Below are 19,677 nucleotides of genomic sequence, written 5' to 3' on the forward strand. Positions count from 1 at the left end.
CATGGCAGAGACACAACAGAAAAAGAGAATTTTAGATCAATACTCCTGATGAACATCGATGCAAACATCCTCAATGAAATACTGGCAAACATCCAGCAGCATATCAAAAAGCTTATCCAACATGATCAAGTTGGCTTCATCCCTTCGATGCAAGGCTGGTTCAACACATGCAAATCAATAAACTTAATCCATCATATAAACAGAACCGAAGACAAAAACCACATGAATATCTCAATAGATGCAGAAAAGCCTTCAAAAAAATTAAACAGCCCTTCATGCTAAAAACTCTCAATACATTAGGTATTAATGGGACGTATCTCAAAATAGTAAGAACTATTTATGACAAACCCATAGCCAATATCATACTGAATGGGCAAAAACTGGAAGCATTCCCTTTGAAAACTGGCACAAGACAGGGATGCCCTCTCTCACCCCTCCTATTCAGTGTAGTGCTGGAAATCCTGGTAAGGGCAATCAGGCAGGAGAAAGAAATAAAGGGTATTCAATTAGGAAAAGAGGAAGTCAAATTGTCCCTGTTTGAAGATGACATGATTGTATATTTAGAAAACCCCATCATCTCAGCCCAAAATCTCCTTAAGATGATAAGCAACTTCAGCAAAGTCTCAGGATACAAAATCAATGGGCAAAAATCACAAGCATTCCTATACACCAATAACAGACAGAGAGCCAAATCATGAGTGAACTCCCATTCACAATTGTTTCAAAGAGAATAAAACACCTAGGAATTCAACTAACAAGGGATGTGAAGGACCCCTTCAAGGAGAACGACAAACCACTGCTCAATGAAATAAAAGAGGACACAAACAAATGGAAGGACATTCCATGCTCATGGATAGGAAGAATCAATATCGTGAAAATAGCCATACTGCCCAAGGTAATTTATAGATTCAATGCCATCCCTATCAAGCTACCAATGACTTTCATCACAGAATTGGATAAAACTACTTTAAAGTTCACATGGAGCCAAAAAAAAAAAAAGCCCACATTGCCAAGACAATCCTAAGCAAAAAGAACAAAGCTGGAGGCATCATGCTGCCTGACTTCAAACTATAATACAGGGCTATAGCAACCAAAACAGCATGATATTAGTACCAAAACAGAAAGATAGACCAATGGAACAAAACAGAGACCTCAGAAATAATAACACACATCTACCATCATCTGATCTTTGAAAAACCTGACAAAAACAAGAAGTGGGGAAAGGATTCCCTATTTAATTAATAGTGCTGGGAAAACTGGCTAGCCATATGTAGAAAGCTGAAACTGGATCTCTTCCTTACACCTTATACAAAAATTAACTCAAGGTGGATAAAGACTTAAATGTTAGACCTAAAACCATAAAAACCCTAGAAGAAAACCTAGGCAATATCATTCAGGACATAGGCATGGGTAAGGACTTCATGACTAAAACACCAAAAGCAATGGCAACAAAAGCCAAAATTGACAAATGAGATCTAATTAAACTAAAGAGCTTCTGCACAGCAAAAGAAACTACCATCAGAGTGAACAGGCAACCTACAGAATGGGGGAAAATTTTTACAATCTACCCATCTGACAAATGGCTAATATCTAGAATCTACAAAGAACTTAAACAAATTTACAAGAAAAAAATCAAACAACTCCATCAAAAAGTGGCAAAGGATATGAACAGACATTTCTCAAATGAAGACATGTATGCAACCAACAGACACATGAAAAAATGCTCATCATCCCTGGCCCTCAGAGAAATGCAAATCAAAAGCACAATGAGATCCCATCTCACACCAGTTAGAATGGCTAAAAAGTCAGGAAACAGGTGCTGGAGAGGATGTGGAGAAACAGGAACACTTTTACACTGTTGGTGAGACTGTAAACTAGTTCAACCATTGTGGAAGACAGTGTGGTGATTCCTCAAGGATCTAGAAATAGAAATACTATTTGACCCAGCCATCCCATTACTGGGTATATACCCAAAGGATTCTAAATCATGCTGCTATAAAGACACATGCACACATATGTTTATTGCGGCACTATTCACAATAGCAAAGACTTGGAATCAACCCAAATGTCCATCAATGATAGACTGCATTAAAAAAATGTGGCACATGTGCACCATGGAATACTATGCAGCCATTAAAAATGATGAGTTCATGTCCTTTGTAGGGACATGGATGAAGCTGGAAACCATCATTCTGAGCAAACTATCACAAGGACAGAAAACCAAACACCGCATGTTCTCACTCATAGGTTGGAATTGAACAATGAGAACACTTGACCACAGAGTGGGAGCATCACACACTGGGGCCTGTCATTGGGTTGGGGGCAGGGGGAGGGATAGCATTAGGAGATATACCTAATGTAAATGACGAGTTAATGGGTGCAGCACACCAACATCGCACATGTATACATATGTAATAAACCTGTACGTTGTGCACCTGTACCCTATATATAAATAAGAAAAAGTAAACATTAGCCACTTTATCAGACCACAAGTTGAACTGAAAAGAACGAGGAAGAGTGATAGCCTTAAAGGGCTAGCCCATTTTCCGTATACTGCCTAACTCATTTTTGTTTGATATATAAATATTATATGATAAAGGTTATTTGAAAAGTTCTATACCTTAGAGATCACCAGTGTGTAAATATATTTTTCCATATTGTTCTGTGAGTTTAAAAACTTTATACAAGATATTGGTATGTATCTATTAATCTAAAATACTTAAATATTTTCATTATGATCCTTGCAATTGATCTTCCTCTTTCTGCACCTTCCTTCCCCATTGAAGAAGAATCTGCATCTACCATTTAGATTACACCAAATAAGTATCATTTTTCATATTTCAATTCTATTTCATTAAGCAACCGATCTTCCTAGGTTCTTTCCTAATTAGCCACTAAACCCCAGGCTTTTCTTTACAGTTAAGTGTAAATATGTGTAGCGTAAGATGTCCTAACTCCAAGGTAGGGGGAGGAGGAAGGGTACAACTTAGTGAAAAAAAGAAAAAGATGCACGCATGGATCAGAAGAAGAAATAGAAAGGGTCCTAGAGTCTGCCAAGAGCCCACCTTCTGGCTCACAGGTGGGAGCACAACCTTGCTAGGCAAGTCCTAGCTTGCAGACACTATAAAATAGGAGCAGACATGAAGAAAGGAATTCATGTACTTTCCATTAAACATATCTCTTCTGCAAATGTAGTCATCCCTGATAAAGTACAATTAGAGGTAGGTAGGTGTGTCACAATGAAGTCAGATAACTTTCCTATTCATCATTTTGTCAGAGCTGATAAAATTTAGAACTGACCAAGTTCTCTCTGTGTGTTCGTGCACTCACTGAAGGTACCAATAGCAGTAAAACTGTCCCTGTCTCAAAATGGTAGGAAGCAGAGATTTCATAAAAGTTTTCTGAAACCGCGTGCCTGAAAGGAGGAGACAGGTGTTAAACTAGCATAGAATTGTAAAACTATTTTGTACTCTTAACATGCACACTTCACTCACCCAAAATATTAGTTATGAATTATCCTAAAGAAAAAAAAAAAAGGTAGGAAAGCAGGTGGGTTGCCATTCTGTATAAGCAGACCACACCCCATACTCTACCTGCGCCCACCACTAGGGCTCTAGGCCCACAGGTGCGGATGCAATTCAGGAGGGAGTTGGAGCGAATGTTGGAGTTAAGAAAGGCCACCACGCAGCCCAGCTTGGCGAGGCCGAACCACACGTGAACGAAGTCCGGCTCATTGCTCATCAGTAGAGCCACGGTGTCCCCCTTTTTCAGAGAGGAATGGTTCAGGAAAACATGGGCCACTCTGCTACTCCTTTTGTCTACATCCTGATAGGTGTAGATGTCACCCTCATAGATGATGAAAGGTTTCCGAGGTTGTCTTTTGGCATGACTCAAGAATTTATCCAGCACAGTCACCAGCTTCCCTCGCTTTTCGTACTTCTTCAGCCGAATTATAATGAGCACCACCTTCACCAGGAATAAGAAGTCATCCCAAAAGTAAGGGAACAGGAGTTTCTGCACGAAGTGCAGGACGACCATTCCAGCCCCTAGAACTGTTAGCCATGACAGAAGCATGAGGGCCACGGGGCCAGAAGGCAGCTCTGATCTCAGCCCCACCAGCGTCCTTCTCTTCCAGGCACAGCTCTCCGCGGAGACCGCCGGTCCTCACTACTCAGGGCTTACACCTGAAGTTCTTGTCAGCTTTTCCGGGGCGGGACGGGGTGGGGAGGAATCCTGAGAAACAGAACCAGAGCTTTGCACTGAAAAGGTCGCCCCAAGTGGTGCTGAAGATTAATCTTGGGTCACTGGGCGGCTGGAGAGCAGGGAGCCTCCGACTTCTGCGAGAAACCAACACAGCCACCCTTAGGGGTCTCGGAATCTACAACCCCAGCGCTGCGCCCTCGCCTCCCAACCGCGACAGCGGCCCGTGCTCTGCGGGTTCTCCAGGACTTTCCAACCCTCTTCTCTGTGAGGGCTGGGCCAGTCCTCCCTGATTCTGCGACCCTAAACAAACCTCACCACCCTCAGAAGAAGGTCCAGCGACAGAAGCTTTTCTCCTCTCAGGTAGTCTTTCCCGCGATCTTGAGCTGGAGGCTGAATTCCAGCCGAGAAAAGCTGGGGTGACGATGACTGAGAAGCGCAGTGATTTACAGTGTCTACGCACCAGAAACCGCGAGGGGCTCAAGACCACGCCTCGGCCCGTAGCCGCAGGGCCAGCGAGTTTCAGGACTCCTGAGCGCTGCCCGCGTCCAGCCACGCCCAGCCCCGCCCAGTCCCTGGGATGCAACGGGTTCCGGAGAACTGCTCCTAGGTGACCCAAGCGCCCACTCGAAGGGGCTGCCCCTACCTACCCCAGCCGCAGCTCGCACTCGGAGTGTCGTTAGGCTGGCCTAGTGTATCTCTCCTCCGAATCGCGGCAGGAGTGTTGCTCCCCTCTTTCGGCCTCCAGGCTCAGGGCCAACTACTTCCCCTGGAGTGCCGCAGCTGGAACTGCCTGGGCGCCTCCGCCAGCTGGTCCCTGGGCGCGCGTCTGGAGAAGTGTGTCGCGCCGACCTGCTCACACCCCAGGGAGGAGGCCCGCGACTGGCGTCTCTGGCGGGGAGGAATGTGACAGTCCCGTGGGGGGAAACCTAGGGATCTGGAAGGCTTGGGGTCACAGGAGAACCAGGGTTGCTGGAATTGGGCGGCGCGGGGGCCCTGGCGAAGCTGGTAAGGTAGAACAGTGTCGCACAAAAGGTCATCCACTGAACCAATTAATAACTAGAGAATGGAAAGAAAAGAACAAACACCAAAAAACTACAGAGAGAGCGAGCGAGCGGCAGGGAGGGAGGGAGGGAAGGAATATTTATGAACTGGACAGATCCAATAATTTTTGTAAGAAAGGAATATTTGGACACATCACAAAATTGTACTGTTCTTTACAAAAAGTATTTTTGGAAAGCATATTGATAGGTTGGTTTTTACATTTATATTAGAACTCTGTCGTTAGAGGGCCAAGACAGTGCATTTTACAAAATCTGGCAACAATATTGATTGAGAGCGTCAGTCAATATTCATATTTAAAAATAAAACGAAATTTATAATGCCATTTTCAGTCCTTAAAAATAACAGGAATCCCCCCTCCCCGAGACAGATCATTTAAAGAATTATGTCTTCAAACTAAGGATTCTAAAGGGAGTGGGAAGGTGGAGTGGAGAAGTAACAAGTTAGTGAAATGGATAACAAAATTTTATACGAAGATGAAATTTTACTAAAGATAAAAAAACTAAAGAACATTTCATTACACGTATTTTTTCTAGCAGACACCATCATCCTAGCTGTCTGCTTTTAAGTGAATATAAATGGTTAATTGCATGTGTTAAAATAATTAAGGATGGCCTCAGCTTGTCACGTGTTTCTCCCTTCTGCCTTATGTTCTGCAGATGGATTCTGGCCAACCTCAGATTCTGCTAGTGGGACTGTGAACTAGTTCAGCCATTGTGGAAGACAGTGTGGTGATTCCTCAAGGATCTAGAACTAGAAATACTATTTGACCCAGCCATCCCATTACTGGGTATATACCCAGAGGATTCTAAATCATGCTGCTATAAAGACACATGCACACGTGTGTTTATTGTGGCACTATTCACAATAGCAAAGACTTGGAACCAACCCAAATGTCCATCAATGATAGACTGGATTAAGAAAATGTGGCACATATACACCATGCAATACTATGCAGACATAAAAAAGGATGAGTTCATGTCCTTTGTAGGGACATGGATGAAGCTGGAAACCATGATTCAGAGCAAACTATCACAAGGACAGAAAACCAAACACTGCATGTTCTCAATCATAGGTGGGAATTGAACACAGGGTGGGGAACATCACACACCGGGGCCTGTCATGGGGTGGGGAGGGGGGAAGGGATAGCATTAGGAGATATACCTAATGTAAATGTCGAGTTGATGGGTGCAGCACACCAACATGGCACATGTATACATATGTAACAAACCTGCACATTGTGCACATGTACTCTAGAACTTAAAGTATAATAAAAAAAATGAGGTGTGCTGTTTGAGAATTGGGGGCTGTTAACATTACTACAAGTCTGACACATCAAATGCTTCTTAAAATATAAAAATTTTATAGCACCAAATAAGTGGTCCTATAATGATAGACTTAAGAACAATTTCCAAACAAATGAAATATTTAACTATCATTTCTACCACTCATTACAAACTATGCCTAGAAATTTACGGCAGTCAGGACCCTGCCAAGAAGATATTTTACTCACATATTTTATTCATTTTGTTTCAACAGCTGTCTTATGTCCAGATACTTCCAGTTATGACAATTCCCCTTTCTCGATGTTGGCAAAATTCACTCTTTGGAAAAGATATTTATGTAAATAAATAAATGAGGACACTGCGTCCTCAAGCCAGCTTCCTTTCTATTTTATAAGCCACCTACATGGAGGAAGCTCATTTGATCATTAGTGAGGTAAATCAAAGAAACTCTGGCAACTGTTGTTAGGAATTAACAATGCTCCAGTGTTGCAGTGAGTCGTTCCATGTGCTCCCACTCTTGGATTTCTCAAAAGGTCTAAGATTTAGTCTTGAGGGTGTACGAGGGGAGAGTGGGAATTCTGAGATGTACAGTGGAAACCTCACCTGAATATATTCTGAAATTTTACAGCACTGAATTTTTTAAAAATGTTTTTTCAATGACTTGATTATAATAATGATCTTTCCCTGGGTAGGCAGTTGGTTTAGCACTGGTGGCCCACGGCTGGCACCACTCTACCAACTGGAGGTTTCCACTTATGAACTCAAGGCAGCTGCTTCAGCTCTCGCTCTCTCCTGGCCATCAGGAAGGGAAAATGGGCCCAGGAAAGTCATAGCCAATTGCTGTTTCTTTGTTTCAATTTTAATTTTTAACTTTTCATTAAATAAAAAATGTGAAATATACATAATGGTAGAAACAATGAAATATTGACCCACCCCCTCAACATGCTCATCACATAACTTTAATGATTGTTAGTATTATATTCAAATTGTCGTATCCGTTTATTTTTAGATATTTTAAATAAATTGCAGACCACATGGCATTTCTCCCTCAAAATATCTCAGGGTGCATCTCTGACAAAAAGACATTTTCCTACCTAATCACAATACCATGATCAATCCTGATAAAATTAATAATTCTTTAATACCTTCTAATATTTAGTTCACATTTAATTTTTTTCATAATGTATTATAGAGTTTGTTTGTCTAAACTAGAATCAATTTCCTATCACAACCTCTTTATATTTGTCAGAGATTTACTTGTTAGAACAGATCTTGTAGAGTGTCCCACCTTCTGCATTGGTCTGACTGCTTCTCCCTGCTCTCGTTTAATGTGTTACTCTGTCCCCTAATTACCCCTGAAATATGCTAAGTCTAATTACCATGTTTAATTTCATGTAAACTGATAATTAGACTTACAGTCTTCATGAAACTCAGGTTAAACGTTTTGGCAAGGATACTTCATAGGTGATGCTATGTACTTTATGTCATATTACATCAGGATAAACCTAATATCTGCTTGTTGTGAATTGGACAACACATTGCTATTGATGATGACACCTGACTACAGGTTTCAGGTGGTCACGTTTGATTATGTTTTTCCTCTTTCAGTGTGCTGCCGCACAAGTACCAGGAAGGGGTACTTGGACCCTCTGTGAATGTTCAGTTTTCTATCAATCTTTCACTCAATTATTTTAGTATCCATTAGTGATTGCCCATTGATTGCCTGAATCAATTATTTCATAGAGTTGAAAAATGATCCTACTAGCTGACATTTATCTCCAAAAACAGCTTTATTTTATTAACAAGAATCATGTGATTATTCTGAAATACAGTTCTTATAATAAAATGAGTGGAAGAGTCAATTCTTTCCTCAACAATCAACTTGCAAGGTGAAGACTTCCTGCAATACTTGTCTCTGTAATCGACAAGTGCTTTTTAATGTTGTTTTTACTATAATATTCTAAATATGTAAAACATTAAGTTTAAAATATATATATCTTTTACACATACATATACACTCAGAAAATTTGGCTTTTTTCTTAACCCTTTTACCCTTATTGCCAGTGCATTTATAGTAGTAATTTTTGCTTTCAGTTCACTCTTCCAATATTTCTTTCTGCAAATACAAGAAATACATATTTATATTTTTCCCTTTTTTATTTTACAAAACATAGCTTGCTGTATACAGTGATCTGCCCCTTGCTTTTTTCACTTAAAGGAACCTGGTGATCACAAGCTATCATTATGCAGGCAGCCTCTTCATTTTAGATATGGTTGCATATACTTCACTGTGGGATAATATAATAACTTATTCAACTCCCTCCCTACTGACAGACATTTAGGCTTGCTTCCATTTTTTTGCCATTACAAATAGTGTTACAATGAATGAGTCTGTACATGTTACACACTTTTCTAGCTGTAACTTTAGGATAGCTTCTTAGAAACGGGACTGCTGAGTCAAAGGGTAAACATATCTGTGAATTTTCTGGATCTTGACAATTTCCCCTTTGTATTGGTTGTACCATTGGCATGTACTGCATTGGTGTATGAGAATACTGGGCAAGTGAAAAAGAAGTCTCTAATAAGACTACATTTCAATAAGGAAAAGTAGGAAATACTAGGAAATATATAAGATGTTCTCACAAATAGGTACAAGTTAACTAAAGTTATCTATTGCAAAAGTTTTTATTCTATATCCTAAGGCCATTGTTTAAGTATTTCATGCCTATAGAATGTAAATTTTGTTTTATTTGACATGAAATTACATAATTCAAAATCCATATCAGTTTTATGCTCCTTACAGTACTAAATTTCCTGTTTATATTATATAGCAAATTAGGAAAACACATTTAAAGCAAAAGCTAAACTAAACAAATAGACCTTCTCAGAGATGAGAGATATGGTAAGCAATATGGCCTCAAAATCCAGACCACACACTTCAAAGATATGTTGTTCTCCAAACTATTATAATAATGTATGTCCTGACTTGCTTTAGGAGGCACACACATTTTGGCTCATTAAATCAATAAAGTTCATGAGCTGCCTTATATAATATCAAATGAAAACCTAATGGTTACACACAAGGAATGTCTGATGTTTTCAACAAGAAAAACTTGTCAACTCTTTACAATTAACTTCTGAACTCACAGAAAGATTCCAAAAGGCGTAATCTGGACTATTTTCAATCTGTTACTCCATCACAGCTATAGGTCTTGAAGAAACAGTCAATGCCAGATCTTGTGGCCCTGTTTGAACAACCTGAAAACTGAAATAGACTTGTGATTTGCACCTATCTCTAAAAATTAGAGTATAAGGGACACATCTTCTATCAATAACATTCCAGAAGAAACTCAGGCTAGAGGACTTAAAGGGAAGGTTAGAAGCACAGTTAGAACTGGCTGCTGTCATCTGGGCACATCATTGGTCAAAGGTGAGATACCTGAGTGCCTCTTGAAACTCAGGACTATTTTTGAAAAGGTTCTAGAGGAAATCCTAATTAATTCAGTCACATTTTACCAGGAAAGCTTATTTCTGGCATTCTACCTGTGCCTTGGCATGATATTGGTGAACTACTGGTGATATTAAGCATACAAAATCTGAGCTTCAGGGTCACCTGATGATGTCCACCTGACATAATGACTCACACTCTACAGAACATACCTGTCTGACCAGGTGGACCAAATAATTTTCTGTATCTGTTCTTGGCCCCAAGCACTCTAAGATCTGATCTCAGTGTACCTACATATTGATCTTCCTACTCAGATTAAACAAGATTGCCCAATTCAACCTCCTGCTATAAATCATCACCAGCAATGTACACTCACATCTTCCCATCCTCTGTCTTCCAAGATTACACAAAACTAAGAATCCTAATTTATATTCTTCTCTTAGTGAACCTCTTTCAAAAATTCCACATACTTATATAGATCTATGCAGTACCCACTTTCAAGTAAATGCAAAGAACACTGCAAGCTGAGTGGTACCTCTGGTGCTGTATTACCTAGCCTATCATTCACTTCTTTGGAACACATTTGCTACGTTGTAATTCTCTCCAGGCATTTAGTCGGTAGGCTTTCTTCACTACAACAGCTTTTATTCCTCTCATTATCATTGTGGCTATTTCCAATAGCAGGCTAGGATTTACAGAAGGTGCATGACAAATAAAAAGATACAAAACTAGAGCCATAGGCACAGCTTCTTCAGGTCCCTACATATCAGAAAGCCTAGGCAGTCATAAGCTACAGCTCTCATTTCTCCAATATTATTCTACTTGGACCTTCCACTAAAGCAAAAAGAGGTTCTGTGGCTGATGCTCAGGGTCCAAGCTAATACCGCTAGGAAACATTTACCTGAAACTTCTTTCCCCTTCTTCCCAAATTTGAACCCTGGCATTATCATCCCCTCCTATTTCTGGCCCACAGAATCTCTGCTACTTGCACCTCCCTCTTCATCAGCCTCAATATGAAGAGTAAAGAACTGGGAGATATGGCATGATAACCCTGTTCTAACATAACCACAATGGCCAGTTACATTATCATGGGGGGAATCGAAGGAATGTGCGTCTGTCTTTGGCATATTATAGTTCCTTGACTTCACTGAGCCAACCATCTTTCTTTAGCATAAAAGGACCTATTGGAAGATAAATGGAGCAATGTTACCTGATATTTTAATTACTCTTAGCCCTCCTGTGAGAGAAATATCACTGCTGGGACCCATTTTTGGGATTTTCTACTAGAAGTGCTGCAGGTGTCAACATCTGTAAATTGGAATATCCCAATCTTTCAACTTTTGCAGCTGGTCATCCCCTACTGACTTTCAGGCTTGATTGATGTTTAAATTACCATGGTGCCAAAGAGCTATTTGAGGAATGACAAATGCGTCAGAATTTAATTCATGAAAAGATAATTTACTGAACTATTGAGCACATTGTTAACGCTTTAGTTTTACTTTAGCATCTCTCTGTATTGCTACTCATAACTCAGGGCTGCCCTTGTATCTTTCAGAGGTAGTCAAACACTAAAATGGGTATAAGACAATTAACTGGGCAGTGCTGCTACCAGAGGCAGGGAAGGGGTAGACTCAAATGCAGGACAGAAAGTTTAAGGGGCAGTCTACCCTTTGAATATAAAGCAGGAAGGAGAGCACAGAGACAAGGGTATATGGTGGAGCAGAAGATGTAGAAGGTAGGGAACCCATTTAGCAAAATGGAAACTTTCCAAATATCCCATTTTTCATCACGGGCATGATGTTTCACATATTTTCTCATGTTGAATTAGGAGAAGGGTGAGATAAGTTTACAGATTATGTAGACTCATTGTGGAGGGAGGATAAGAAAGGGATTGACAAGTCTTCGCAAGGATTTTTTTTTCATCAAAACTTCTTAATTATTTAACAATGCATTTCAGGATTATTAGATGAGCTCAACAGGTTTTAGAAGATAGAATAAAGGGGTTGAAATAGACAAATTACTTCTTTACTATGATTTCTGATTTATTTAAAGCAACAGGTTTGAGGGTAATCTATCCACTTACTATCTCACTTGTTTCAGTAGTTTATTTTCTGCTTTTAGCAAAGCTGGAAGATTGTTTTCTGATGTGCTCTCATCATTCTGTCACCCAGGTTGGAGTGCAGTGCCAAGATCTCAGCCTCTACTTCCCTGGGCTCAGGTGATCCTCCTACCTCAGCCTCCTGAATAGCTGGGACTATAGGCGTGGATCACCATACCTGGCTAGTTTTTGTATTTTTTGTATTTTTGTAGAGATAGGGTTTTACCATGTTTCCCAGGTTGGTCTCAAACTCCCGGATTCAAGAGATGCACCCACCTCGGCCTCCCAAAGTGCTAGGATTACAAGCATGAGTCACTGCACCCAGCCCTGTTTGGCTTCTTTGCAGACCTGGATTGCAGAAGATTTTGGAGAAAAATTTACACTTTTTTACTAGATCGAAAATAGAGATTCATCAACATACACATACAGGAGTATCTACCACAGAGGCATTCACAGTAGTATATAGATTACTTTTGTTTGTTTGTTTGTTTTAAACTTATGACAAGGTAAATAAATCAGAATTAGCACATATAGGCATGTATGTATATTTTAATAGTTAATATCTAATAAGAAAGATTACTAACAAAATTTAAGTGTTCGTTACTAAATTTTGTATAAATGTTCTGTTTTTTTAAACAACTTTATTGAGATGTTTTATATATATACTATAATAATATAAAAACTATACACATTGTAAGTGTATAGTTTTGATATATGTACATGCATATGAACCAATCACCACAATGGATATATCCATCACCTCCTGAAGTTTCCTCACTTTATAATCCCTCTCTGCCACATCTGTGCCACATCTGTTCCACCCTGTTCCTCAGCAAATCCTGACAGTGCTTTCTGTCACTATAGATCAGTTCGCATGTTCTAGATTTCCATATAAATGAGTCACATAACATGCATTCCTCTTTTTTATTTGGTCTGGCTTCTTTGGTTCAGCACATTTTTAGATTCATCTATGTTGTAACTGTAGAAAGAGTTTATTTCTTTATGTTGATAAGTCATATTCCATTGAATGAACACACCATAATTTGTCTGTCTATTCACCTTTCAACGGGCATTTGAATCATTTCCCAGTTTGCCTATTACACATAAAGTTGCTATGGACAGACGCGGTGCCACACGCCTGTAATTGCAGCACTTTGGGAGGCCAAGGCAGGCAGATCACTTGAGGTCAGGAGTTCGAGACCAGCCTGACCAACATAGTGAAACCCTGTCTCATTAAAAATACAAAAATTAGTAGGACATGGTGGTGGGTGCCTGTAATCCCAGCAACTTGGGAGACTGAGGCATGAGGATCCCTTGAACCCAGGAGGCAGAAGTTGCAGTGAGCCGAGATTGAGCCACTGCACTCCAGCCTTGGCGACAGAGTGAGACTCCATCTCAAAAATCAATAACAACCACACACACAAAAATAAAGTTGCTATGAATATTACAGTACATATCTTTGCCTAGGCATGTGCCTTTGATTTACTTGGATAAATACCTGAGGGTAGAATGGCTGGGTTATAGGGTAAGGTTATATATAACTTTTGAAGAAACTTCCAAAATGTTTTCCAAAGTGTTCAGTTTTTCAGTCCCACCATCAGTTCTAGTTGCTCCACTTCACCAACACTTGGAATGTTAATTCTTTTTCACTTGAGACACTCTAATATCTGTGTTGTAATATCTAGTTGAGCTGTCAATTTTTGTTTTCCTAATGAGTAATAATCTTGAGCTACTTTTCCAGTGCATATTTACTATCACATATCCTCCTTGGTGAATGTCTGCTTAAATCATTGATCTATTTTTGTATTGGGGTTTTATGGTTTTCTTATTGAGTTTTGAGAGTTTTTGAAAATACATTGGATAATAGTTGTTGGGGCTCAGAAAACAATATCCCAAAATGAAGCCCTCCAAACAGCCTCAGAAGCAAAAGTTTTTCTTCGACCTTTCCCTTCCCTCCTGTCTCTCAGCTCCATTTTCCCCCAAGGCTAGCCATCGAAACTAGAATCTCCCTCTTCACGAAGGCAGTTTATAGAAACCAGAACTCCTTTACCTTACAGCCAGCCATAAAACCTAAAATTATTACTCTAATGTTCCCTTCATGTTTCTGTGTAAGAACTGGCCATAAAGAAATTATCTGGCTTAACTTGTTTGACTGTAGAGCCTAAACCCCATTCCAGAGAAGGTTCTGTCCCATACCCCGAAGGAAGGAATGCTGCACAGAGAGGCCAAGAAAAATCTAGACAGACAGGATTGACTGGGTTTCCCCACTCAGTCCGTTAGCATTACATCATACCTGTTTTGTTTAATCATATTTCTACATGGTTGTTCATACTTTGTTCAACCTAAGTATAAAAATGAACAGTTCCCCTGTATCTTTGGGCCTTCATTCTGAAGGCTCCTGTATATACACATTAAATAGATTTGTATGCTTTTTGTTTTTTTTCCTTAAGAGATGGAGTCTCACTCTGCTGCCCAGGTTGAAGTAGAGTGGCACTATTATAACTCACTGCAGCCCCAATTTCCTGGGCTCAAGCCATCCTCTCACCTCACCCTCCTCAGTAGCTGAGATTGCAGATGCAAATGACCACACCTGGCTAATATGCACCTTTTCTCCAGTTAATCTGCCTTTGCAAGTAGATTTTTCAGTAAATCTTCAGAGGGCCCTCCCTGGCCCCTAGAAAGTCCTTTATCAACATGTGATTTGCAAATATTTTCTCCAAGTCTGTGGCTTTTAAAAAAAAATTCTCTTATGATTGTCTTTCAAAGGACAGAAGTTCTTCATTTTAATTTTTATTTATTAAGTATTTTTTCTTTTATGGCTCATGCTTTTTATATCCTGTTTAAGAGGACTTTGTCTACACAAAAGTCACAGGTTTTCTCTTATGCTTTTTTCTAGAAGACTAATAGTTTTAGGTCTTACATTTTTATCTAGTATCCATTTTGAGTTAATTTTTATATGGTACAAGGTATGGATGTAACTTTTTTTGCATATGGATATCTAATTTGTTCAGCACCATTTGTTGCAAAGCTCTACATTCTACAAAGAATTTCTTTTGCAATTTTGTAAAAACTCAGTTGTTCATACATTTTTGGTTCTATCTTTGTGCTATTTTGTTCCATTGATCTGTCTGCCTGTACATCATTTTTTCAGTGTCCCCATTTCTCAAGCTTTCTAATAAGTCTTGAAATTAGGTATCATTAGTCGTTCAATGTTAATTTTATTTTTTAAAGGTTTTTATATGGTGTGTGTCCTTTGCATTTTCATTTTCATTTTAGAATCATTTTGTCAATTTCTACCAAAAAAAAACCTAGAAAAATTTTTATTCAGAATGCATTTGATCTATAAATCAATTATGGAAGAATTTACATCTTGCCAATGTTAATCTTTCAATCCAGGAACACAATATATCTCTCATTTATTCAGTTATCTTTAATTTCTATCAATAATTTTTGTAGTTTTTAGTGTACCTATATTTGGTCCAGGTTTTGTCAAAGTGATACATAAGTATTTCATATTCTTGATACTAATATAAGCAATGTTTTAAAAAATTCAATATTTGATTTTTCTTTGCTAGTACAAAAAATAATTGATTTCTCTAAGTTGTTCTTGTATCCTAGAACTGTTGCTAACTTCACTTATTAACTATATTAACTTTTTTTGCGCACGCCGCAGGACTTTTAATGTACATGATCATGCCACTAATAAATAAGATTTACTCCTTCATTTCAAATTTGAATGCTTTTATTATTTCGGTTTTTTTTCTTAATGTGTTAGCAAAAACTTCCAGTACAATGTTGAATACAACTGATGAGAGTGGACACCCATGCCTTATTCCTGATATTAGGGAGATAGCATTCAATCTGTCACCATTAAGTGTAATGTTAAATGTAGATTTTTTAATAGGTACTTTGAATCACATTGAGGAAGTTCTTATTAATATCTAGTTTGATGAGAGTTTTTATTTGGAACAGATGTTGGGTTTTATTACGAGATTTTCTTTTCTGCATCTGTTAAGATGATCATATGACATTTCTTTTTCAGTCTAAAAATACTGTGGATCGACTGTGGTGGATCACACCTATGCCAACACTTTGGGAGGTTGAGGCAGGCAGATTGCTTGAGCCCAGAAGTTCAAGACCAGTCTTTGCAACATAATGAGAACCTCATCTCTACAAAATATACAAAAAAAAAAAAAAAAAAAGAGTTGGGTGGTGGGAAAAAAAGTTGGGTGGTGGTGCACACCTATAATTGCAGTAGAGGCTGAGATGGGAAGATCACTTGAGCTAGAGAGGCAGAGGTTGCAGTGAGCTGGGATTGTACCACTGCACTCCAGCCTGGGTGACACAGTGAGATCCTGTCTCAAAAAAAAAAAAAAAAAAAAAAAGTAAATTATATTCATTAATTTTCAAGGATAAAAACCAACCTTGCACTCATAAGATAAACATCACTTTGTCTGGATATATTACTCTTTTTATATATTATTCGATTTTATTTGGTAACATTCTGTTAGGCCTTTTTTTTTTTTTTTTTTTAACCTTTGTCCATGAACAATATTGGTCTCTTCTTTCTTTCCTTGAAGTGTTTTCATCTGGTTTTGGTATTAGGGTAATACTTCCCTCATAGAAAGAGTTAGAAAGAATGATTTCCTCTACAATTTTCTGGAGGAATTTTTGTAGACTAGGTATTATTTTCTTCCTTAAATGGTAAAATTAATCAGGGAAATGATGTTGGCCTGGAGTTTTATTTGTCAGAAGTTCTATAAGTACATGTCCAATGTCTTTAATATATATAAGGTTATTTACATGATCTATTTCTTCTTCAGTGTGCTTTAGTAATTTTTTAAATGAATTTATCCATTTTATTTAAAGCGTCTAAATTTTTGGCATAAAGTTGTTGATAGTATTATCTGCTGTCACAGGCAGAATAATGGCCCAACAATTTGCCCACTTTTGGGCATTCAGAAACTCAGAACCTATGAATATGTTACTTTAAATGGAAAAAAAAGCACTTGTGGATAAGGTTAAGGATCTGGGGATAGGGAGATTATTCTGGATTATCCAGGTGGAACCAATGTAATCTATCTCACTGTTTCTTTTACATGAAAGAGGGATACAAGAAAGCTACATTCATCAAGAGATTTAAAGACACCACACTGTTTGTGACCAGCCTGACCAACATGGAGAAATCCGTCTCTACTAAAAATACAAAAAATTAGCCAGGTTTGGTGACACATGCCTGTAATTTATTTTGTCTGTTAGTTGAAGCAGTTTCTTCCTAGCATTGATGGTCTTTCCAATTTGGCATGTTTTTGCAGTGGCTGGTACCAGTTGTTCCTTTCCATGTTTAGTGCTTCCTTCATCTAGTAAGGCAGGCCTGGTGGTGACAAAATCTCTCAGCATTTGCTTGTCTGTAAAGGATTTTATTTCTCCTTCACTTGTGAAGCTTAGTTTGGCTGGATATGAAATTCTGGGTTGAAAATTATTTTCTTTAAGAATGTTGAATATTGGCCCCCCTCGCTAATGGCTTGTAGAGTTTCTGCCAAGAGATCTGCTGTAAGACTGATGGGCTTCCCTTTGTGGGGTAGCTCACTTTGTGGGTAACTCGACCTTTCTCTTTGGCTGCCCTTAACATTTTTTCCTTAATTTCAACCTTGGTGAATCTGACAATTACATGTCTTGGCGGTGCTCTTCTTGAGGAGTATCTTTGTGTCATTCTCTGTATTTCCTGAATGTGAATGTTGGTCTGCCTTGCTAGGTAGGGAAAGTTCTCCTGGATAATATCCTGAAGAGTGTTTTCCAACTTGGTTCCATTCTCCCTGTCACTTTCAGGTACACTAATCAAATGAAGATTTGGTGTTTTCACGTAGTCCCATATTTCTTGGAGGCTTTGTTTGTTTTTTACTCTTTTTTCTCTAAACTTCTCCTCTCACTTTATTTTATTAATTTGATCTTCAATCACTGATACCCTTTCTTCCACTTGATCGAATCAGCTATTGAAGTTTGCACATGCATCATGTACTTCTCGTGAAATGAACTAAATGCCCAAAAGAGAAAGCATGAAAGATCTAAAATTGCTACCCTAAGATCACAATTAAAAGAATTAGAGAAGCAAGAGCATTCACATTCAAAAGCTAGCAGAAGGCAAGAAATAACTAATATCAGAGCAGAACTGAAGGAGATGGAGACTGAAAAAACCCTTCAAAAAAATCAATGAATCCATGAATCGGTTTTTTGAAAAGATCAGCAAAATTGATAGACTACTAGCAAGACTAATAAAGAAGAAAAGAGAGAAGAATCAAATAGATGCTATAAAAAATGAAAAAGGGGATATCACCACTGATCCCACAGAAATATAAACTACCATCAGAGAATACTATAAACAATTCTATGCAAATAAACTAGAAAATCTAGAAGAAATGGAAACATTCCTGGACAAATACACCCTCCCAAGACTAAACCAGGAAGAAGTTGAATCTCTGAATAGACCAATAACAGGCTCTGAAATTGAGGCAATAATTAATAGCCTACCAACCAAAAGGAGTGCAGGACCAGATGGGTTGACAACCAAATTCTACCAGAGGTCCAAAGAGGAGCTGGTACCATTCCTTCTGAAACTATTCCAATCAATAGAAAAAGAGGGAATCCTCCCTAACTCATTTTATGAGGCCAGCATCATCCTGATACCAAAGCCTGGCAGAGACACAACAAAAAAAGAGAATTTTAGACCAATATCCCTGATGAACATCAATGTGAAAATCCTCAATAAAATACTGGCAAACCAAATCCAGCAGCACATCAAAACACTTGTCCACCATGATCAAGTGGGCTTCATGCCTAGGATGGTTCAACATACACAAATCAATAAACGTAATCAGTCACATAAACAGAACCAATGAAAAATACCACATGATTATCTCAAGGTTACAGAAAAGGCCTTTGATGAAATTAAACAGCTCTTCATGCTAAAAACTCTGAATAAACTAGGCATCGATAGAACATATCTCAAAATAATAAGAGCTATTCATGACAAACTCATAGACAATATCATACTGAATGGGCAAAAACTGGAAGCATTCCCTTTGAAAACTGGCGTAAGACAGGGATGCCCTCTCTCACCACTCCTATTCAACATAGTGTTGGAAGTTCTGGCCAGGGCAATCAGGCAGGAGAAAGAAATAAATGGTAGTCAATTAGGAAAAGAGGTAGTCAAATTGTTCCTGTTTGCAGATGACTTGATTGTATATTTAGAAAACCCCATCATCTCAGCCCAAAATCTCCTTAAGAAGATAAGCAACTTCAGCGAAGTCTCAGGATACAAAATCAATGTTGAAAAATCACAAGTATTCCTATACACCAATAGCAGACAAACAGAGAGTGAAATTATGAGTGAACTCGCATTCACAATTGCTTCAAAGAGAATAAAATACCTAGGAATCCAATTTACAAGGGATGTGAAGGACCTCTTCAAGAGGAACTACAAACCACTTCTCAATGAAATATAAGAGGACACAAACAAATGGAAGAACATTCCATGCTCATGGATAGGAAGAATCAATATCGTGAAAATGGCTATACTGCCCAAG

General features: G+C 38.6%; 1 protein-coding gene across 4 annotated transcripts in view; it reads right to left on the reverse strand.

Annotated features, from left to right (window-relative positions):
- The window catches only part of SLC27A6 (solute carrier family 27 member 6), a 72,183-nt gene extending 67,105 nt beyond the window's left edge, over positions 1 to 5,078 (reverse strand). The window contains exons 1-2 of one of the 4 annotated variants that reach the window (XM_030926738.1): positions 4,514 to 5,078; positions 3,594 to 4,337 (exon numbers count right to left, since the gene is read on the reverse strand). In XM_030926738.1, the coding sequence (XP_030782598.1) occupies positions 3,594 to 4,074 (481 nt within the window). In that variant the 5' untranslated portion in view covers positions 4,075 to 4,337; positions 4,514 to 5,078. Of the gene's footprint in view, positions 1 to 3,593 lie in introns of all 4 variants that reach the window. The other 3 variants (XM_030926740.1, XM_030926739.1, XM_030926737.1) reach the window with 3 other exon arrangements.
- Between the last annotated feature and the right edge of the window lie 14,599 nt (positions 5,079 to 19,677).

This window comes from Rhinopithecus roxellana, chromosome 3 (assembly GCF_007565055.1).
Source record: "Rhinopithecus roxellana isolate Shanxi Qingling chromosome 3, ASM756505v1, whole genome shotgun sequence".
NCBI lineage: Eukaryota > Metazoa > Chordata > Mammalia > Primates > Cercopithecidae > Rhinopithecus > Rhinopithecus roxellana.